This window comes from Antedon mediterranea, chromosome 8 (assembly GCF_964355755.1).
Source record: "Antedon mediterranea chromosome 8, ecAntMedi1.1, whole genome shotgun sequence".
Taxonomy (NCBI): domain Eukaryota; kingdom Metazoa; phylum Echinodermata; class Crinoidea; order Comatulida; family Antedonidae; genus Antedon; species Antedon mediterranea.
In genome coordinates, this window is record NC_092677.1 from 19858696 (window position 1) to 19883502 (window position 24807).

A 24807-nucleotide genomic window follows, 5' to 3' on the forward strand; every position below is an offset into this window, starting at 1 on the left:
ACCTATAAATTGTAGATGTGACTTATACTGTACACTGGTCATTGATACTGCAGTGGCATAATGCAGGGGGAAAATTCCCCTGGTTTAGCACTCAAATACTGAGTTGTTGTATTGAGGCGTTATGCTCTGGGGCTCTGGGTTTAGCCAGTGAAGTCTCACAGCCGTTATGCCGCTGGTTGTAAGGACTGGAGTTTATTCAATTTTCAACCACACATTTCCGCCATATCATGAAAAAGGCCATTTATTAAATTATAAGAACTATGTGAATTGTCAGAAATGGGACAGAGGGTTCGCTGTAAAAGTGGGAATCACACTCCGGTATATACAGCATCCAATCTGTTCCAGAACGCAACCAGGCCCAACATTGCTTAACTTCGGTGATCTGACAAGAACCAGTGTTTTGACATAGTATGGCCATATATAAAAATAGCAGTTAACTTTTCAATAGATATGCTTAAAGTTAATAATGATATTCCTGGTTCAATATCGGCTGGGAAAACAAAGCATCATTTGGATTGATTTTATCAATTGTGAAAAAGAATCTTTACCTGTAGATACATATTGGTACAATGTATCTCGGCTAATTCTTGGAAATGCTAGGAACCTTTCATTTACAACAAAGTTTCTTATGTCGGATTTTAGAATAACACTATCAGCAGCTGTGAAATAAAGATAAAATAATACTGAAGATAAAACTACATTTGTAAACCGATTCTGTTTTTCTAATTTTTGAAATTGGCAAGCTAGTCATGTGTAACAAAACAGGTTAAATGGCGCTTGTCCAAAATAAAATCAATTGTCGGGCCAAACTGCTAATATTGACACATTTTGTGTGCTGTGTCTATGCTTTGTGAACGTCACACCATCTTTTACAAATCTAGGTATAATTAGGTAACATCTTTGTAATCTTTAGTCCTATTGCCCCTGATGAAATGTTGAAAGTCTGCCTTGAATAACATTCTATTCTCTTTTGATGTGTGTTTTCAACTTTTCCCATTTCTATAAATTTTATATTGATATTCTTGAACTGATTTTGAAAGTTGCAATGTGGGAAAATCCCATACCTTTTTCCCCTAATAATTAATTTTAGTTGCGCACTCCACGACTAAGCCTAATTATTTTGTTGTGTAATAATAAAAAATATTGTTGTCTTACTTTGAAGAATAAAATGTACACCGTCTTTAAATACAATACAAGAAACTTCATCATTTACTTTAACATCTGTTGGTAAGTCTTTCTTTAACACTTTGTAAAATACTCCAAGTAATACAAACTCCTCTGCAACATCTTTATAATATTTCTACACAAGTCAACAATTTCACTGAATTAGAATTTTAAAGTTTGCAATCTCTTTTTTAATCAATGAACTTAATCACATAAACACAATACAAATTCTCTCTTTAGTTTACAAGGGTAGAAAGTCAGTATGTAAATGTTAATACTGATGGGTTCTGCGGTCAAAGTCTAATTTTACACAATATTTATAATTAATTTCATTTCATGAAATGTCACCCGAATAAACAAATTGCCATCCAACTTTTCTAGACCAGAATTTCCAAATCTTGAAGATAATCAATCAGAATAGGAAGCGTTTTCGGGATATAAGCGTCAAAGTTCAAAATTGACCAAAAATGACAACAATGTAATATATGTATTACCCCCATAAAAATGATATTTTAGATGATCCCATCGGGACCAACTTGGGATTTTTTTAAAAGAATTACAGGATTTTGTACGCAAGATCGGGATTGGAGGGATTGTGTTTATAAAATTACAGGATTTTGTACGCAAGACTGGGATAGACAGGATTGTGTTTGTACACTACTGGATTGTGTTTTTGGACTATGGGATTTTGTACACAGCATCGGGGTTAGGGGAATTTTGTTTATAAAATATGGGATTTGTGGGATTTTGTACGCAACATTAGAATCAGCTGGATTTTGTTTGTATATGATCTTGTACGCAATAGCGGGATGTTGATACAGGATTTTCTAAAAAATACTAGAAGATCGTTTTGCTGTATTTTAAACTTTCCTATGTAGGTTAAAATAATGTCTTAACTATGCAATAGTGTCTTTTATATTGTATCGGAATTGTCAGTGGTTTTTTTAATGTATGGTGAAAACAAGTTTTTGTTTTAATACGTAAAAGGTACTTTAGTCGATAAGACTAGAGACTTAAAAGAACTTTGTAGTATATACTTGTTATAGTAAGGATTGCGTTTCCCTTTACTGTTGAATACAAAAATGGCGGATACCATATCATATTGTGTCGTCAGTTTTTTAAAATGTACAAGTGACGCGGCATCGACGATCATTTAAGGTCTTAAGCGAAACCTTAAGTTTGCGTTCGTTAGACACATAAAGAAGAGAGTCAGATAAGCTTATTTTCCTAGCATTCTACTGCTAACTTTGAACAGATGCAACCTTGAGGTTGAAACCTTTTCTCTTCAGAAAACAAAATTTGTACTGCAGTATGCACAGGAAAATGTTTTTAAGAAGATAACATCAATTAGGTTGTACAGGAAAACTATTTGTGGTTAGCAACCATATTGAGGCTCAATACTAACAATATGCCCTTGATAATATGTGTGGACTGTGTGTAGTTGTGGGTTCCAGTTTTTATTAGCCAATGGAAGTAAAAATCTAAAGCATTTAAATTGACCAAGTTTATAGATTTGAGTCAGTGTCAACAAAGTCAATATTAATATATTTAAAAGGGAATAAATCCTGGTGTTCCCTTATGAAAGATAATCAAAACATTTTGAAGCATATAGTACAGAACTTGACAATGAAAAACAAAACATATTCTTAGAAACGTTTCTACAAGCTTCAACATTGCATTTGTGCTCTCAACAAAAATTACTACACCACCTAGTATGGACCTTGTGTGGGTAGGTGGGTGTTTTCCAAAGCTCGCCTGCTTTTTCAACTCGCGTTTTCTATTAAAATATTTAATAAACATAGATTAAAGATATATATAAATAAACCCTTAAACAAGATCTTTCAGACATATAATTTGTATTCACATGGGACATAAGAAATAGTATATTTTTAACTTCAAAGACACGTCACTTTTTAAAATTTCATTTCATTTTAATTTTTATTTGGTTTTATAGACAAATTTTGTGATTGGTCAATATTGACATTTGCAAAGGCTTTTTTTAGATACCTATACAGTATCACAGTGTGACGTCACATCGATAGAGGGCGCTGCATGGTTGTTAGCCAACCATAAAAATGCGTTCAACGCTACTATGTTGATAAACTATAAAGATCTGTATTTCTATTATGTATTATGTATCTTAGTTGAAGAATAAATAGATTATTAAAAACAAATGTTTAGTGATCTTTTGAAATTTTAGTTTGTTTTTATTTAAAATTATTCAGTTTTAAAATGACTACTTCAATAAGCCTATTCCAAACCATTGGAGTCACTCAGGCAGGTTGAACGCATTTTTGGTTGCGCTAGCAACCACGCAGCACCACCTACCGTCCTGACGTCAGCACCGTGATACTCTATAACCATGATACAAATGTATGAAAAGACCAAATAGACCTTTAATAAATTGGTTAAAATACATATATATAACACAGCCAAATTCGACCAGAGAGCCTTTGGTCACAACTTATCACCCTATAGGTTAAGCCTCCATTTCGGACTATTATTGAGAAAAATATGCCCATTCTACAGTCCACAGAACGTCTCAGGACTTATTTTTCCGGAACCACCCATTATTGCATTTCGTAGACCTCCCAACCTTCAAGATATTATTAGTCAGATCCAAATTTGAGAGTGAAACTAGATTTGAACTCGTCACTTTGACGAATTCTGGTTATCTGCCGCGCAAACGCCACGTGCACGTCATACATTAGAATATTGCGCACAAAAAGAAAATAAAATGTTATTGTACCCTCTATTTTGTGTCTAAGTATATACAGTACACACTATATACTGTATACATACTACATACAGTGCAGAATAGGTGGAAATACCGGAACCCTCCTTTTATTTCAATTTTTAACATGATGACGTCATCATAATGAAACGCGTAGGTAGCAATTTGGAAAGAAATTATCTGAACAACATATTAATGTTTATTATTATTACATATTTGTTTATATCTCTACCAAGCTACCTTCTTTGTTTTCTACTCTTATTCAGTTCACCACCCTGTCTCTTTTGTTGTATTTCTTTTATTCCTGTCAATCCAGGCAGCACTTGCCAGTTCTTATGATGACTTTATCCAAATTCCTTCACTTGCACTGATGAAGGGCTAGTGTTGCCCGAAAGCTCTGCTAACTTTTCTGACTGTTCTACTTTATCGCTTTGATTTAGCCTTTCGCTTTTTTTTCCATCCATTGAGATCCAGCCACTGATACCCACAGAATTGTCATTTTTTCAGTAATTTGCCTTTGGATTTATATATAATACACTGTTATAATGGGTAAATTTTGAACTTTGACCCCTTAAATTTCAAAAACATTTCCTATCCTGATTGATTACCTTTCATAATCTACGGAAAATTCTGGTCTAGAAAAGTTGGATGGCAATTTGTCCCCTTTCGGGTGGCCATTCCCCTCCTGCCACCGAACTAATAGGTTGCGGAACAATGTTATACAATATTTGTGATTTAAGAACTTAATCAAAAACAAACACAGAAGATCATATATAAGCAACTTACATAAATATTAGACTGTTCATCTGCATTAGTCATTACAAACAAAACATCATTTTCTTTTATAGCTTTTTGCAATTCTGAACTTCTTGCAGCTGTTTTGACAGGTGGCCTAAAAGATACATTAAATATTAAATTTAAGAATAAACAAATGAAAAATTATTTCTTAGTATTTAAACAATCTCCTGTAAAAACAGCATAATAGTAATATGCTTGTGTGCAAATGTGATTGTAAAGTCAGGGTTGTGATTATACCTGGCAAACTACGGTACTTTAATAAAAGGGTTGTATAAACAAAGCAATGGACAATAAATTAACCAATTTATTTATTTTTCAACTGTTGCTCTGTGATCTGAATTTCTTTTTATGTTATAGGCACATTTATATTTTTACTAGGACGGATATGCATTTTTCTTTAAAAACAAGGTTTTCATCGCAGAAGTATAGGATAACCATTTATGCTGCCTTTGATGAAAAAAACGTCATGATCATGATGATGATGATACAAAATTTGAGAAACAGCTAAATAATGGTATAAAAACCTGGTGATGCTCAATACAACTCAACATACATACCCATCAGCTCTTTTGGCAAATGTAACAATCTCATCAACAGTTCTTGGACCACTAAATGTATGTTCTATCCCATTTCTAAAACTGTTACAAAATAAAATATCATAATAATTTACCATCTGATATACAATTAAATTACACTATATAGCACCTAAAATAGATTCTTGTCATTTGATTGGACGTTTGCGGGTAACATAATAAATATAAGTGCCCTATCAATACTCTCCACATACCACAGTGTATGCCAATTTTTATCGACCTCCTTAACAATGGCGATATCTGGTTGCAATATCTTTCAACCTGAATCAAATGTAGTCAAGGCGACGTAGCTAGACCTATTTATTTATTTTATCTCAAAACAATAAAATACACAAACATATAAATAACAGCCAGAACATGAGACAGGGCACCCCGAAAATGAACTCATCAAAATTGATTTTAAAACAAATATACAAATTAAAATATTAAATTAAATAATTAATGTTTTATATTCATTCTATGGTACAAATAATTTCAAGAGGTGAACAATATTTTAAAAGGTTATATTTTTATAAACATTCATACAACTACTGTATTTATTTATTTATAATATCCTTTGCTAAGAATATTAGGCACGTCCTGTCTAGAATAACATTCTGTATAACAATTTTCCAAGAGTACGTGGAAAAGAGTACGTATATTGATATCCATTTTTAAATAAATTAAATCAATCATCACTGTTTGGTGTTAATTAAATTTATTTGTATTTATTATTATTTATTTATACATTTATTATTATCGCAAAATCAAATTCCATGTGTGTTTCCATGTAGGCTTCCTTTCAAAAGGAGGGGCTTGGAAGGCCTATTATGAAATGAAATTGTCCATAACTCATGTGTGTAGGCCGCAACTAGGGTACGACTGGTGGTGGTAAAAAACGTTTTGACCGTAGTACTGTATACAGTACTGGGAAGTAGATTGTAAATAAAAAACCTATCTACCGCAATAGAAATTAATAAGTCAAAATCGCTAGTCAAATAGTTTTTGGATGACCCCTGTCAAGTGTCAAAATTAACAAAAGGCCAATTGTCATGCTATTCCATCATTTGCTGAATCCCAGTTTGCCTACTAGTTATGTAATGAATATGATTACATCCAAGTCGGCATACAAAAATCCTAGATGACTGTAATAAAACTTATGAAAAATCGTACTATAATCAATAAATTCTTTCACCTAATCTAGGTGTTTTTTTTATACACAAAAACTTGAAATTCATGAGCCTAGCTAAGCCATTGATTGTGCTAGAAAACCCACCCAGATATATATCGATACCTAGGGCGACACATGCATCAAACTCATTCAATAAATCATTTCCAAAAATGTAAAATTCTACAAACTTGAAATAAAACTTACAATTTGATTGTGGGAAACCCTCTAACATTGAAATGATCCATTGCTCCTATACATGTATAAGAAACAAGAAGAGGTTATTATATTTTCAGTTGCATTTTTCAAGAAGAGGTTATTTCAGTTGCATTTTTCCTTTTCACACTGCTGCTTTAACCAGCTACATACATGAGGACTACTCATTCAGAAGCTATAATCAAGCAGCAGTTATAGTTCTAGAGGCCGACATTTTTGATAATTTGTAAACTAGGATGGGTCATGCTCAAATTACAAACCTCAAAGCACGTCTGGGAGAAGAGAATGTAAACATTTCCTGATAATACAGTATTACATGTAGACGGTAATCTGTAAAATCTTGTTCAATAATAATGACTTTGTTCTTGCTGTCAACCTAGGCAAGTATTATAATAATTAACTGTCAAATATTTAAAACATTATTTTGGCTGTCTAGGCTGGTATTTACAATGAGTACCATTTGACTGTCAATCTACACCGATATTATAATACTGTAATTCAGATAATCATTGAATTATTATCAATACAGTCCATATAATAGTAAAGTTTTTGTTTGTAATAGAATACAATTTGTTCACACTTGAAGCATCTAGGCTTGATGAAGTGACCTCCAAACTTGACCTTAGCAAACCGTCTGCTTTGGACGATTTTGTTTAATTTTTGTAGTGAATCCTACTTGGAACTAAATGCGACCAAAACCAAGGAGATGACGAATTAGTTGAGATTGTCAAGTCCTTCAAATATTTGGGGAAAATTTTTTAGGTAAACCTAAACCTAGGAATTAAATATGGAAATCATAGTATTGAGAAAACTTAATCATTTTAATGTTGACAAAACTATTCCTAAAATTAAAAAAAATAATCTAATCAATTTCGGGTACACTTCAGGTCATTTTGAGCATTTCAAAATTTTCTAAATTTTGTGCGTTTTGCAGACGCACTTGTGCGCACAGCTCGTACAAAGCATAGAAAATGGTTTTTGCAATTGATTTTTGTTTTTCATACGTTCTGTAGTAGATTTCATTCATTTTGATGAACTTTAATTGAAAAATAACGACGCACGTGCACGTTAAACTTTAATAATCCTGTGCTAAAGAATAGGTAATTTAATGCAAATTTGTGCAAAAATATACCTATTTTTAATCATTTAGAGTTGGATAGCCGAGTGGTTAGGACACTTGACTGTCGTACAGATAGACCCGGGTTCAATGCCCGACAACTCTCAGTTCACTCAGCTGTAAAATGAGTACCTGGTTGAAAATACTAGGGAGAAAAAAGGCGGCGTGGAAAGGAACTGGCCACCCTACCACATAATGCCGAGGCTTAGTACAATGAGCTCCTAACAGCTCATTCCCCTACGTTCAGAGAACACGGGACTCACCTTTACCCTTTACTAGTTAATCCCATTAATAGAGCGCTTCTCGCTAATGCGTTACCAATTTTCTCCTAGATTTTAATACATGTTCTTGCTAAATCAATTTTCTTTCACATGAGTTAAACAAATTTCAATTTTTATTACGTAATCATATAAAAAAATTAATTAAAGTAATAACGCGAGTTACTTAATTTCATCTATACAGTATATTTTAATCTGTTAGATCTCATCGGAATGAAGTGACCCACATGATTAACACTTATTATGGAAGTTGTTGAATTGAAGATATGAATTTATATACAAATTCTGTCTATCATGACGTCGTCATATGGCCAGTTGAAATCAAAAAGTCAGACTTTCATCTCTTTTGTAAAAGTTCATCAAGTTTAAAAGAGAGCGCATCTCACTTTTACGTGCCCAAATTTCTTCAAATTTTTATTAATGTATTATTTAGATAATTATCTTCTAAAATAGTTATATTTATATGTCTATTCAATGACATCATCGTGTTAATTGGATTTAAAAGATTGGTCTTGTAATTTCATCTATGCTAATACAGTGTATTCTGTAAATACTGTAATATAGAAACATAGGTACAATTCAGCACTGTAAACATATTTAATTCATGTCATAGGATAGCATAATAATAGACACGTTTCGCGCTCGCGACCAATCAGAAATAGTGGGTATAGATTTGTAAACAAACCGAACACCTCTCGCCTAGTGCGTGTTGAAGCATAGCGAAATGGCGACTGCCGAGTGCTTTTGTTGCAAAATCACTGAATAATATTCCTGTTTTTAATTTTCAAACACTTGCTGAGTGGTTTGCGTCGGCTACGAAGGATAGTGGCGCAAAATCTTGGAAATTTTTCAAGGAAAGGTACGTCCACGATGTGCTCGTGTCTCTCCGCCCGCCCGGTGGCGTTGCCTGATGCGGTACTTCGTCTACTAGGCCTAGGAGGCTTGGGTGTCTGTTTAAGCGCCGAAGAACATCACATAATACATGGAAGATGCAATAGGAGCATGAAGAAGAATGAAAGATAATAATTAATATATTTACGCAACATTTGTAAATAAAATCAACAGTTAACATGTATTAAATGCACTGTAATATATATGTGTCAAACCAAAAATGACAATTATACATAAATAAAGTCGATGATTCCGAACCAAATGCCCAAATAATTCTACAGTGAATATTCAACATAAGTTTAGAAAATAAATAACATCCTTACCATGCCATTCCATCAAAAGGCTAGTTTTGACGATTGCTTTTTAAGATGATCATCTCTCAGTTCTCCCATGCTTTACCATTGTATACCCACTAAAAGGTCAAACTGACGGTGACCTCGAGAGCGCGAAACGTGTCTATTGTCGACGTTCATATAGTTTAACGTACGTGTGCTTGTTGCATTTGGTGGATAACCCCTTGTTATAGTCAGGATTTTTTTTCTATTATAATTCTTCTTTCTTTCCATGAATTTTGTGTTGCGTGTATCTCTAATTCTTTTCAACATAACATAACTTTGTCAGAAGATTGACCTCTAACTGTAGATGTGCAGGAAACTTTGTTTTATGACTTTAGAGTCACACAGCCAAAGTTACGCACGATTTTCGCGTATTTAACATAGATCGAAAAACATATAACAACTTGCTTTGAAACTTAGCAAAACTGTAATTTATATCATGCGCTAACGAAGGAAATAGAAATGGTATGTTTTACAGAAAGTTACGCGTACACACACTTTAAAATGCGAGAAATCAATTTCTAATCAATGTTTCATGTCATTTTAAGCATGTAAAAATGTCCATGCATGCGCATTTGTACTCACATGGTGCGCAAAAAATATCTTTTTTCGCATGAATTATGTTTTTCCAGCCTTTTCTAGTCATTTTCAATTTCGATATAAAATCACATCATACGAGCACTTCAAATTGGACAATTCGCATGCGTTTCTGATGAAAAAGTTCAAAAAGTCATCAAAATTATTTTACAAAGAAAAGTGATACTCATGATTAAAACGTTTTGTGAAAGCTGTTGAATTGTAGATACAATTCATGTACAAATTTTGCGCATCGGATGTTGTGACCTCATCATATGGCCAGTTGAATTATAAAAGTCGTATTTTTATATTTTGCATCATAGTTTAACACATTTTAAAGAGCGCGCATCCATATTCTACGTATCCACATTCTTCAACACGTCAATAAGTTATTTCTCAAATAATTCCGTACCAAAATTGTTATCTACATGTTTCATTTTGTTAAAAATTGGAATAAAAGGCGGGTTCCATTATCTTCAACTATTCTGCACTGCAGGTCACAATGGCATAATCTTTTTTCTGGTCACAGTATGACGTGCACATAGCGTATGACGTGCACGTGGCGTTTGTGTGGTGGATGACGAGTTTAAATCTAGTTATTATAAGATGTTGTAATCCATCTCCTTTTTGTTAATTGCCCTATGAGGGATAAATACAAATATATACTGATACTGATATACTGTACTTTACCAAATTATTGTTTGTTTCTACGAACGACGCCGGCTGGATCATCTCCACACACAAGGTGCGCCGGCTGGATCATCTCCACACACAAGGTGCGCCGGCTGGATCATCTCCACACACAAGGTGCGAGGCGATGTTTTTTTGTTGCCGTTTAATACGGACATGGAATAATTACTTACGGACACATTACATGATTTAATGGACAAGGATTTGTCAAGCAAGTACAGTATACTTTTAATAAAAAATTACCTAAGAAATGTCGTAAGCTTTTTATTCAAATTTGAACATTATTTTAGAGATCAATCCTCCAAGGCTCCATGCTTAACTTCTCGATCGCTGAGGAATTTCAACGTTTTGAGCAAGGCGACGAAAGGCATGAAAATAAAGGGCACACAAAAATGTTGGGCATTACAGTATATGCCATTAAATAAATGACATGAACTGAATGCATGGAAGTGTACACCAAAATGCGTCAATGAGGCTTATCCTCATCACATGTTAAACAAGAAATATTTCTTACAAAAAACGCTGCTCGCTTATTGAAAAATATTTTTTATTTCAAATGTTTTTGAATGTGTCATTTTATTGTCACATAATAGATAATTATTTTACCTGAAAAAAATGTAATTTAAAGCAACAAATACTTAAATTGTCGGTCAGACAATGGTTTTTGGGTTTCTTTTCATTTTTTATATGTGAATAAATATTACTTTTTTGTTACAGAAGTGAATACTCAATTTCTGTCACTTTAGTTAATTTTATTGCTAAGGTCAAATCTGGGGGTCACTTCATCACCCTAGATATTTCAATTGTGAAGTATCCTATTACAAACACAAACTTTAATGGACTGTTTCGATAATAATTCAATGAATATCTGACAGTGAATATACCACCAGAAATGCTTAGGGATTTGTAATTTTAGCATGACATGTCCTAATAGACTCTTTCCCAGCCGTTTTTTGGGTCTACTGTAGCAGCTGGAATCAATAAATCATAGTGGAGTTTCCATTTTCACAAAACTGTCTGTCCTTAGAACTATAACTGCTGCTTGCTTTAGCTTCTGATTGAGTAGTCCTAATGGGACGTAGCGGGCTAGAGCAGCAGCGTGAAAACTAGAGATTTAGAAAATACTTACCTTGAAGTACTGTACTGGATCTTTAACTGTAGTTGTATTTTTAGGAATGTAGCTTTTTATGAAACAATGTAAACAGAAAATTTAAAATGTGTTTATAGCTCTAATAATAAAATAAATATACTGTACAATTGAACACTTACTAGAATTTTTGGTGCCATCTATTACAGCTACTTTTACATGTGAATTTGACATTGCAAATGTTTTACCAACTGTTGTCCAAGTGGGCTTCAACTGCTTACAGTGCCCACACCAGGGTGCATAAAACTTGAATCAAACAAATACATTCATACAAATATATAATTCATATACCTTTTAAAAAAAATATATTATATTAAAAATTGAGGGTGTAAGTTGCATCTATCACTACATCTGGCAAAATTGTCTTAAAGACCCCTTCCCTGCAATTTTGGACGTTTTTTGGAAAATAATACATATATATCACTTTAAAAACATTAAACCATGTCATTCCTTGTCTTAAATGTACGTTTTATGGTAAATTATGATAAAAAGTGAGAAACAATGCACTACCTAAGTAGCTCGCGGCGATCGACCTCTCGTGGACGGTCTCAGGCCTAGCCTAGCTAGGCTTAGTTTTGTAGGCCTAGCTGGTAAACATCGGTAACGTACGAACATCGTACGCTAGCTATATACCTAGCCTGACGTTGTATAGTTGCTGCATTAATTGTCTTTCTATTTTTGCCAGACTCCGTTGATAAATATTGGGGAAAACCCGGTATTTTCGCTGAAAAGTTAGGAGTCTTCCATTTGTTTTGGCTTCACGATCGATCGAAAAGTGGGCGAATTACAGGTGAAAAACAAAAATATCAATCCGCGCGCAATGCATTTTGGGATTTATAGCGGGCCGCTATAATTATTAAAATCGATTTATTTTTCACATTTTTAACCGTTTAAAGACGAAAAAAGTTATCGCAATAGGACCATATAGTATTATTTTTACATTAAATATAGTTTGTGATCTTAAATTAGATCTAAAAAACGTAGGGAATGGGGCTTTAAACATGCTCTAATTTAGTAAAGAATTAATTTTATAAATGTTTAAATTGATAAATGTTAACATTCTTATGACCTGAAGTTTAGGAGCAGGTGTGAAGATGTAATTGTGTAGATCACATCATACCTCCAAAATTTAAAGAAATGTTCATATTCAAGTTAAAAATTATGTCAAAATCTGTTCAGTTATTTTGACATCTGGCAAAAAGACAAACAGGTATACAAATAAAGAAGATTTTATAACATCTTTGGCGGAGGTACAGTTAATATGATGACCTAGATGGAATTCTGCCCAATGCAACTACTCCAAGCTTGGTAACTATTTCATCATATGTTCTTATAAATTACTTCATCCACCACCATTATACTCGAAAACTCAATATACAGTAAGCATGTGACTCATGAGCTCATAAACAGGAAACAGAAAAACAATAGTATTAGTATAGTAGTGTACTGTACACAATGATACAGTAATTCACGATACAGGAACTAAACAGTCAAAATGCATTGTCATTAAAAAATAATCTTTATCCAGGATGTTTTTGTGATCTGGTTTTGGGGTTATACAGATTTGTTGTGAATGTTCTGTACAGTATTTACAAAACAAATTTTGAGACACATGTTTTACCTCCACAAAGAAGGTATATGTAGTCGATTGCGTTTGTCTGCCTGTTTGTTTGTTAGCAGGATTACTCAAAAAGTAATTACAAGATCTTTACCAAAATGAAAATACAGTTAGATATATGGGCAAGGACCATTCCATGAAATTTTGGGACCACGGTCCCAATTCTGGACCACTTTTTAGTTTTTAATTTTCAGATCTGCTAGTATTAAAAGATAGGACAGAATTTTTCAAAAGCCGGCGAGCGTCTTAAAGTAACAAGTAAACTAAAATTTGCATTTTCTCGAGAACAACTTGTTCAAAAAACTTCACTTCAGGCAAGAGTTATAATTTGTGATTTGGAATTTTAAAACATAATTTGATTTAATTTACAGGTTTTTTAATACGGATAGTTTTCAAAATCCTATTTGTTTTCAAATTCAACCATTTGTTTTCGGCATTGCTGTTCTATTTTTAGTCAACTGATACTATTGTTAGTTGAAAGGCTGGTTTCCATTACACCAAATTCTTGTAGTGAAATTAGCCTAAATCACACACAGCATTAAGACACACACAAATATATATAATCCCGCCCCGGAGAAATCTTATGTAGGAGAATTTTACAGTAGGCGGAGGTATGCACTCTCGAAGTGGCTTTCTTGTTTTATAATGATATTGATCATCATCATCATCATCAGTTTTTTTTTTTTATTTTAACTAATGTACAAGATAATCTCTATACCAACTACTGGTACAAATACTCACTGAAACAAGCCAACTTCCTTCTTTACTCAACTCAATAAATCTATGGTAAAAAAACAAATGCCATACATTTACTTATTTGATTAATATTATTGAATATATTTTGTTGCACAAAATAAATCATTCTACAAAAATGAATATATTCATGCAACTTAAATATAAATTTATATCAAATTGCTATGCCAAAACAATTATACACCCCATTCCACAAATATCAAGCTGGAACTAAATATTTAACCACACTAATTAGCAATATGTCAATACTTAAATTTAAACTTGCTTACTCATCGCCCAATCTGAGTACAGGATTAAAAGTTCCTTCACCACCTCCTAAGACAAGCATCGGTGCAAACAAACAAATACCTGTGAATAAAGTAAACATATGATTAAAACTTATTATGGAAGCTGTTGAATTGTAGATATGAATTCATTACAAAAATGTTGTCTTCATTTTTTAAGAATGTGACACCGCCAGACATCCAGTGTATCTAATCCATCCACTTTAGACCAAAGATTTTATAGCGCTGCTACACGTCCATGGATTTATAGGGCGCGTAGCAATATAAGATAGGAGCTTGACAACAGTTATCTATATGCCATTCCAAATTCAACATTGATAAAAAAAAATCCATGCTGTGTACGTCTAGTCGTAGGCTAGAGTAGCCTAGCTAAGCCCCTAACTAGGATATGCCCTATGTATAGGAGGGTAGGCCTAGGGTCTACTACTAGGCTTAATCTAGCCTAGCCTCTATGATCTGTAGTAGTAAGGTAGGGATAGGCCTCTAGACATTTACTGAATACATCCCAACATGGGTTCTTGAAAGGGAGATCTTGTCTGACAAATTTACTTATGTTTCTTGAGAAGGTGACATATGATATTGACCAGGGTTTATCAGTAGATGTAATCTATTTTGATTTTCAAAAGGCCTTCGATAAAGTTTCTCATGTAAGGTTGTTGAATAAAGTTTTGGCTCATGGTATTGAAGGTCCTTTTGGCATGTAGATACAAAATTGGCTTAGTGATAGATTTCAAAGTTGTTGTGAATGGTAGGAAATCTGAGTGGGCCCCTATTTATAGTGAGTGGTGTGCCTCAGGGTTGGGTCCTTGGATCGGTGCTGTTTCTTATTTTTACTTATGATATAGATTTTTCCATTGATTCTTCATTGTTGAAATTTGCTGATGACATTAAACTGTTTTGACGTGTGCATTCCGAGGTTGATTCTGGAGTACTACAAAATGATATTGACAAGTTATCACTTTGGTGTCGTGAGTCCCTCCCTAATGAGCTTTAATATTAGTAAAGGCAATGTCATGCACCTAGGATTGAATAATGTGAATCATTCTTATGATGATGATGAAGCAACAGAACAAAAAGACTTGGGAGTAATTATTGATAAATCTCTTAAGACTATAGTAAACAATGTGTAGCAGCAGCCAAACAAGCAAATCAAGTTTTAGGCAAGTCTATTAAAAGATCCATTAAATATAAATTAGTTGATATGATTAAATCGCTTTATATTGGATTAGTCAGGCCTCATCTTGAATTTGCAGTACAGGCATGGTCTCCTAAGGAAAGACATTCTTTTATTAGAAAAAGTTCAGAGGAGAGCAACTAGGCTACCACCTAGTTTGCATGGCATGCAAAGGCTATGTAGATAGGCTAAAAGTTTTTAATTTAACAACTTTAGAAGAAAGACGATATTAGAGGGGACATGATTCAAACATATATTATTTCTATAGATAGTTATTTACTCTCTCATAAGTCTGAATATACCGCCACTAGGGATCATAAACATAAACTGAAAAAGAATAATGCTCGATTAAATTGCCGAAGTCATTTTTTTACACAACGAGTCGTAAATTCGGATTAGGCCAACTTCGGCCACAGACAATTTCGGCCACAGACAATATTACTACCATATCTATGGAACGCCCATAGTGCCATTGATAGGGGAACAATGAGACACGACAATGTAATACAGGATTATCAATTTCATTGTGTTTTACTTTTGTTTTTTGTTTTTACACAGGAAAACACGGACACAGACAAACGTGACAATTAATTAATTAATAATGAAAATAAAATATGAACACGTATTTTGTAGCTAGGTGGCATGATGAGATAAGCAACAAAGAATTACGTAGATACCGATATTTCAGAGTACAAAAAATACAATACGGTTGAAATTAAAATGTATAGTTTTTACAAATAAAAGAAATGAATTGAATGAGGCCTAAGTGATACTAATTGTATGTACATTTTTCTATAAATATAAAACGAATTGAAGTACGTAGGGATATATACTAATTTTATTGTGTACAATAAATATAACTTTGAAGGAATAAGAAACGGAAGAACAAAGTGGTTAAGAATACGATTTATTTTATCGGAAGAAACAATTGAAGAAAGTATATAATTATTAAGAATTAATATGTTGTAAGATGTAAATGAAACACTGGTAAATAAATGTTAATAGAAATGCGTGCTTTGTTTTTGCGTGTAAAATTTTACCTAATAAAATGAACTTGAAATATTAGTAAAACCCCACTACCCAAGAGGAATTATGCGAAGGCATTGAAGAATTTTTTTATAGATATGTTTCTGAACAGGCTCGGAATGAATTTCTGACTGTGTGCGTCATGAGAAGGTACGTGGAAAACCCCGTCATATGGGTCGTTGATTTGTCCGTAGTCATTGCATTTTGCCGGGGATTCCCCATCATTTCCATAGTAGCCTATTTATCTTCATTTCCCTACGTCCAAAATATTGGTCCGAATTTCCGTAGTAATTACGCATGTTCCGAACTTTGAAATAACAGTGTTTAATTGCTTCTTTCTGCAAATTTCTTTCATATTTTCTTTTCTGGAGTGTGGTTTAAGCAACACTTGTACAGTTTAGTGGATAAATGAAAATGAATTTTTTAAATTGTTGTTTTACTGACTCACTTAGCATTTATTGAAAAATAATACAATTCAACGTTTTGCTCAATATATTTATAGCAGCAATTATTAATTGATAATAGGCCTAGTAATTAGTTTGGGGACTTCTGACGTTCGCATTGAAAGCAACAAATGTTATCCTTAGTCGCATTTTTATCTGAATTATTACTCATTTTGTTTCTATTTTGACATGTTAAAATATGTTAAATGCATATCGCCGCAAATTACTCAATTATTATTTTTATGTTGGGTCTGATATGTTCGTTTTATTATGCACCTGTGTTCTTAAGACATGACCTGAGCTCCATGGTAAAACATTTAATTACTCCTGTGTTGTATTAAAAACCAATCAAATGAAGACGACAAAGTTTTATTAAATTTATTTTTTTTTATCACTAATTTTCTTCTTGATTCTGCTTGTGTTGATGTGTGAGTTCCTGATATTCCTCTTTGTTCCTTAGGTCACCTAAGCAATGGAAGGAAAAACGTTTTAATTAAATTTCTTTTTTTTTCTTAGCATTTCTTTTTTCATAACCAAACTATTAATACATCTGTACTAAGAGAGTGTTTAACTGTGTCACTGACAGTTGAATTTGTTTTTCGCCAAGACTCCATGATACAACTAAACTGGAAACAACAAATCTAATAAATGCAAATTGTAGTGGAATAACGTTAAGAATGATAACACTGTAATGGTAGTAATAGTCATAAAAAATACTATACAACAAAGCATGAGATGCGATAACTAATAGCAAAAACAATAGCACGGTCTAATATATGCGCCATAGAAATCTGTTGTGGCCGAAACTGTCTGTGGCCGAAACGGTCATATGCCGTAAATTCATGGAATGCTCTTCCTGCCGCCAGTACAGTAGAAGTTGACAACAACCATACTATATAAAAGACAATCCCAGAAGGGATCCAGTCAAGTCGCCCCATCGCAAAGTCGCCCCATACAAAGTCGCCCAATACAAAGTCGCCCCGGAACAGTCGCCCCATCACAAAGTCGCCCCATCACAAAGTCGCCCCATCACAAAGTCGCCCCATCGCAAAGACGCCCCATCGCAAAGTCGCCCCAACGCAAAGTCGCCCCATCGCAAAGTCGCCCACGGTTTTATTTTGGTAGTTAGTACGCTGTTTTAATCATATCGGTTGCGTTTGACATTGATCACGTTGTTACTTTGGTCGCGCTAAATGTCGTATACATTATAATGTTTCCTATTATATACATAATTTGTGGTTTAATTTTTATTTTACAGGTTTTAATGGAGTGATGTGCTTTTTAAAAATCATTAAAAAAATAGTTCCTTGTTTGAAAGTTCTAAAAAGATTATCCCTGATTTATAGTTTCGAAAATGTTAATTTAATATGATTTTAAAATTAGTTACCAGAGCCACAATTACGAATCTTTCTTCAACCTACGTGTGGATACCAGCTCATTTTTTAGGATAATATAATAAATGTATAAATGTGTAGTAGGCCTTCGTATAGATTAGTTAAAACAATAACAGCGTTGTAAGACAATGAGTGTTATAGACTATTTATTGATCATTTTGCATTTATTGACAAGTTATGTGTCTATTGTTGTATTTAATTTATTATGACTTTTAGAAATGAAGAAATAAAAAATACTAAAAAAAAAAAAGGATTTCATCGCCGATATGATTGTTTTATACATGCAGGTATTTTAGCAAAATTGAAACGCTACATTTTGACCATGGAAAAACCATCGTAGAGTATCGTGTGCGTGTTTTTTAAAAAGGGGAATCCCCGACGGTCAGCAGAAAGACGTAGCAGCTGTGAGAAAACAGATACCAGAAGGCGCAGCTCCGATTGGTTTCAGATTGCGAGTCGCCTTTTATTCAACAGTACAGTGATCATTTTAATGAAGAAATTCTTTTCAACCCTTTTGGTTATAGAACATTCTAATTATCATGCCTAATAAATATCCTCATATCGGGTGTTTATTTAATTTTAAATTAAACAAGACAGTGAAGAGGCACGGAATAGTACGTACACGGATGTACGACGAATACACACACGCACGCCGTCATCATTTACGACATAAGTGGTTATTTGATGCAATTTTATAATGGATATAATGATGCGATTGCCTTTCCAGGCTTATAATCAATGTTAATTGTAATACTAAATTAGTAAACTGAATGTTTATAAATAAATTGTTTTACGTAATTTGTTGCATATAAAATAAAAGACACAGACGTAGCCTACGTTCCCTATCAAATATTTCACATTTAAATAATTATGAACTGTTATGCCGAATAATACTATAATCTTAAACTATGTTTACAAATTGTCATTTTTAAGGCACACATCTTTCTTTCTTTCTTAAACCTGTAAAATAAAAAAAAAATCAATTATTAATATAGCCCTAATAATAATAATAAACATTCATCGACCAAAGTAAAAATAATCTAGATCGTAACATCATTTTATCGCGACCAAAATTAAACACGACCGATTTCACGACGCAACGCGACTGATATCATCGTAAAACTCCGGTGGGGTTTCCCCATCTTCAGATGGTGCGTTGTATATTGCGACAACGGCTGAGTAATTACGGGGGTTTCCCTCTGGTGAGCTCAGTGCGACCGCGTAGTGATTAGTCGGGGGCTTCCTCTCTGCTGATGATGGGGGAGCGTGCCGATCGTGTAACCTGAGACTACATGGCGGGGCTTCCCATTTTATGGCTACACGTTCCGTGTTATTTTTTGTATCATTGCGACATGTTACGCACTTGTAAACTATTTTAACGTTTTGGGGCGACTTTGCGATGGGGCGACTTTGCAATGGGGCGACTTTGCAATGGGGCAACTTTGCGTTGGGGCGACTTTGCGATGGGGCGACTTTGCGATGGGGCGACTTTGCGATGGGGCGACTGTGTCGGGCGACTCTGTAAGGGGCGACTTTGCATTGGGGCGACTCTGTAAGGGGCGACTTTGCGATGGGGCGACTTGACTAGCATCCTTTCAGAAGACGAGGGTCCGAGGGAGGGGATATGACCGGTTGGGCCGCCGACAAGTTGAGCCGCCGGTAATTTCTATGAAACGTCCAGTGCGTCTTTTACGACATTTCGCGTAGTGATAGAGGGGTTTCCTAGTACATAAGTTCATGGTCTTTAGGTTTATTGTGTCATGAAAATAAATAATATATATAATTACATACTACAATTTTGTTGGTTTGAACCGCCATAACAACACAGCAAAGGAAAGTAGTCATATTTAATAATTTAATTGTTTTTAATCTTTCAAGGTAAAAATGCAGTGCACTCCATAATATTTTTCTCGCGTAAAATCACGTTGTCTCTCAGGACTAATAGAGTATTGATACTCTTCAAATGAGGTTAAATAATTATTATTTTTTATCTACTATCTTTTAATATCATATTTTATTGAATTTTACAATGTTAATACACAGAATATTTTACTAAAAAACGGTGATTTTATGCAATTATTTTACCGAAAAATGGAGTAGGCCTAGTTCATACAACTGCCGCCTAAGGGGGAAACATGTTTACGTCATTTTTGGCTAAAAACGATCACTTTCGGTCATGTTTTAGGCCTTATATTTTGGAATCTACAAACAAGTCAGATATTCATAATTATTTCTCTTTAATTATAATATTTAATAATATATATTAAAAACCGTGATATATAAACTTTGGAATATACATCGTTATATCTAATAATTAATATAAATAGAACTTCTATTAAATAGAAACGAGCACCGGCGAAAGTAAGCATTTGGCGTTTCATAGAAAATAACGTTTTTCTGGCGGCGGCTCAACTTGTCGGCGGCTCAACTTGGCCTAATCCCGAGGGAGGCTTTAATAGAGGCGCCTAGGCCTAGCCTCTAGATAGTGCTAGGCCTAGCCTAGCCCTACTAGGCTAGGTAGGCTTAGGCCTGGCCTAGGCTAGGGCCAGGCCTAGGTTTAGTTAGCCTACCTACTTACTATGCCTAGTAGGCCTACTAGGCTAGTAGGCTAGGCCTAGGGCTAGGCCTAGCTAGGATAGTTAGTGCAGGCTATTTTTTTTTAATTGAATTGTAACTTACCCGACAATAGCAGCAATGATAACATTACTGGCGATTATTATTACGGGTTCAGATGTGAAATTCAAGATGATCTAGGCTAGGCCTATATAGGATAGAATCAGAAGAATGAATGGTTTCATACAGCAGTAAGCAAAGATAGCTCAAGATATGGTGGTGTAGGAACCGGCGTGAAGTTAGTTGGTTGGTTGGTTGGTTGGAGGAGGAAGAGATTAGGGAAGATGTCACGCTCGACTTCCCCAGTACAGCAGCTCCCAGAGAGATTTGTATAATAGCCGGTCGGTCGGCCAACCAGCAGCCAGCTCACTGCTGATGATCCACACTTCCGCTTAAAAATTAGAGAACCGCTCGAGATAGGGCGCCTCTCACGACGAGTAGGAATGTACTAGACTAATGTTTATCCTATTACTGAAGTAAACGCCGATCCTGAACCAACCAGGGGTAATTTAATGTCTTTTAATCATGACAATATATACGATTTGTTAGTTGTCGAATGTAATAACAATACCTGTATGAATGAGATAGCAATTAACAAAAATAGCGAAGATATCGCTAGTATCAATAGTGTAAATCCTGATCCTAAGTTAAACGAGGTAAAAAGAAATCTAAATCATGTAATACTATTACTAACATTAAAATAGCATACAATAATATCAGAGGCTACAAAAGCAAAAAGTATGATATCCAAAAATGAAATAGCTTATCAATAAAATTAATGTATTTGGAATAGTCGAATCATTTCTGAAAGATAAGGAAGAAATACAAATCAAAGGTTATAATTGGATTGGGAAAAATAGATCATCATATCACAATAGGGTTGGTGAAATTCAGTCCAAAATACGCAGAATTTTTTCCAAAATACGTACAGTTGAGGGCGCTATACTAATCCAAAATACGCGAGTCTTTCCAAAATACGTCAACTTGAGGGCGCTATTCATTTTCCAAAATACGCGAATTGTCCAAAATACGTAAAGTTGAGGGCGCTAGTCATTTTCCAAAATACGCGATTTGTCCAAAATACGTCAATTTGGAACCGCTTGTAATTTTCCAAAATACGTCAACTTGAGAGCGCTATTCATTTTCCAAAATACGCGATTTAAATAATTACTTTACTTCTTCTAACCAATTATTGATATTATTTTAATTACAATACCATATGCTTTTTATTATTATTATATATTATATGAAATAACTATTATGTTAGATTTCAGATTAGGTAACTTATTTGACCATAAGTACTGTACATTAAATTGAAAGCGATGTTGGTCTGTCGAGCTCGGGAAAAATATCGATTTTGTAGATCACCAAATATATAACACATGCCCATGACTATGCTTAAATACTATACGTACATGCTGCTTTTGTAGCCGGTTTATGCCTCATTTAAACTAGCTACGTCTGGCAATGCAATCGTACATCGTTCAGACATTATTAATGTATATTATAGGCACTGTCTATTGACTGATGTTGGCACATATTTGTTTTTATTCAGTAATAAATGATTACATTGAAAAATAATAATTGGCTACTCTATGACATTTTATTTACAAAAAATTCTGCCTTCCAATACTTTCATTTATAACTAAAATGTACTTGTTTGTTTTACTCTAAGAAACTTTTTTTTAATACATTAAACTGTAATTCTACCTTACACTTTCAATATGATACATTTGGAAAGGCTCTCGTATTTTGGAAAAAAGTTTGCCGCCCTCAAGTTGACGTATTTTGGAAAATTACTAGCGGTCCCAAATTGCAAATTGACGTATTTTGGACAAATCGCGTATTTTGGAAATGAATAGCGCCCTCAATTTGACGTATTTTGGACAATTTGCGTATTTTGGAAAATGAATAGCGCCCTCAAGTTGACGTATTTTGGAAAGACTCGCGTATTTTGGATTAGTATAGCGCCCTCAACTTGACGTATTTTGGAAAAAATTCTGCGTATTTTGGACTGATGTTCACCAACCCGACTCTCATATCATGGAGTAAAGATTCTTTACTCCATGATCATATCCTAAAAAAGTCAAGGCGGGATCGGCTTCCTAATTAGGGACGACATTAAGATCATAGATTATGGCGAGAAAGAAAGAGAAAGTCCGACGAAAAGCTAAAAGAACGAACTCTGAAATGCATTGGGCCTTTCAGGTTACTTCGAAATCGCTTAAAAAACATCATAAATGCCAAATATCATCGATATGTGCAGAACATCGCCAGTACATTCAAACAAAATCCTAAACGGTTCTGGAGTTTTGTTAGAGGGAGAACTAAGTCAAAATCTCTACCTTCAACTCTAGCCTACACGACAACACAAAAACAGTTACATCGTCGACTATAGAAAGCGTCTATGTTTAACTCAAGCAGTGATACGAATTTGCCAGAAATCGCGGTTCAACATGTTCCCAAACTTTCTGATATTACTATACATGTTGAGGACGTGGAGTTTGTACTCCGCAATCTTAACACCAACAAAGCCGTTGGTACTGATAATATTTCTCCGCTTATCCTGAAGGAATGCGCAGCTGAGCTTTCTTCCTCATTGTGTTGTTTATTTAACAAATCACTTTGCTTTGGTACTCTTCCATCTTCATGGAAAGCAGCACATGTAACTCCAGTCCATAAGAAAGGAAATAAAGAGGACGTAAACAATTATAGGCCAATTTCCCTACTAAGTACTGTATTTTTTTTTTATTTTTTATTTTTTTATATTTATATTTATACTGGGTAACCTCTTCAGTCAAAGACTGGTCTCCCAGAGGGCCCAGTTGGTGATCAGTGGCTGTGATGTATTAATACACCGGGGTAACCCCCTACTCGTCTCGAAAGATGTACTAGGTTCTTTAAAGTGCACACGAGCTAGATGTGTACACTGGGCCTACGGTTTATAGTCCTTATCCGAGAAGACTCGTTCTACCACCAGAACCATGGAGTGAGTGAGCCTCGAACCCCTGCCGATGTTATGGCTACGTGATTAAGGTTCCACTGTCTTAACCGCTCGGCCACTCACTCATCTATCTAAAGTATCTATCTATCATCTATCTAAAGTATTTGAACGGTGCGTCTTTGACAAAATATATCCTCATCTTGAACACAAGATATATGCTGGGCAACATGGTTTTGTTAAAGGTCGTTCAACAGCAAGTCAACTCACTGAGGTCATCAATGATTTTAGTATATAGTCTTAGATAAGCAGTTAGGTCAGACTGATGTAATTTATCTTGATTTTTCCCGTGCTTTTGACTCTGTGCCTCACCTTAAATTGATTCATAAACTTCAGTGCAGTCTTATGGTATATCTGGTAACTTACTTACCTGGTTTCGTAATTATATAACAAACCGAACACAGAAAGTTGTAATTGAAGGTCAGTCTTCAGAGTGGTTCTCAGTATCATCAGGTGTCCCACAGGGATCGATTCTAGGGCCATTAATGTTTATCCTATATATTAATGATCTGCCTGATAATTTAAGTTGTGACACAAATATTGCTCTTTATGCTGATGATGCCAAATGTTACAGAGAAATTCACAGTGTCCAGGATTGCCATTCACTTCAGATTGATATTGATACTCTGAGCAGCTGGTCTAAAAAATGGGATTTGAATTTTAATACTTCTAAATGTAAAATTATTTCTATTACCCGATCTCAAAATTCTGTTATTTTTGATTATATAATTAATAACAATATTCTTGAACGAGTTAGTGAAATGAATGATCTTAGTATCATAATTGATTCTCATTTATCTTGGAAGGCTCATTAT

At 34.3% G+C, this 24807-nt stretch overlaps 2 protein-coding genes across 3 annotated transcripts in view; both read right to left on the bottom strand.

Moving 5' to 3' along the window:
* The window catches only part of LOC140057026 (protein disulfide-isomerase TMX3-like), a 31179-nt gene extending 9858 nt beyond the window's left edge, over window positions 1–21321 (bottom strand). The window contains exons 1-9 of one of the 2 annotated variants that reach the window (XM_072102561.1): window positions 21058–21321; window positions 14327–14405; window positions 14046–14085; window positions 11809–11932; window positions 6644–6689; window positions 5254–5334; window positions 4685–4790; window positions 1156–1300; window positions 549–659 (exon numbers count right to left, since the gene is read on the bottom strand). In XM_072102561.1, the coding sequence (XP_071958662.1) occupies window positions 549–659; window positions 1156–1300; window positions 4685–4790; window positions 5254–5334; window positions 6644–6689; window positions 11809–11932; window positions 14046–14085; window positions 14327–14405; window positions 21058–21082 (757 nt within the window). In that variant the 5' untranslated portion in view covers window positions 21083–21321. Of the gene's footprint in view, window positions 1–548; window positions 660–1155; window positions 1301–4684; window positions 4791–5253; window positions 5335–6643; window positions 6690–11808; window positions 11933–14045; window positions 14086–14326; window positions 14406–17260; window positions 19797–21057 lie in introns of those variants that run through there. The other variant, XM_072102560.1, reaches the window with a different exon arrangement.
* The window catches only part of LOC140057082 (enoyl-CoA delta isomerase 2-like), a 442575-nt gene that overhangs the window by 296680 nt on the left and 121088 nt on the right, over window positions 1–24807 (bottom strand). The gene's annotated exons all lie outside the window — the stretch shown is intronic.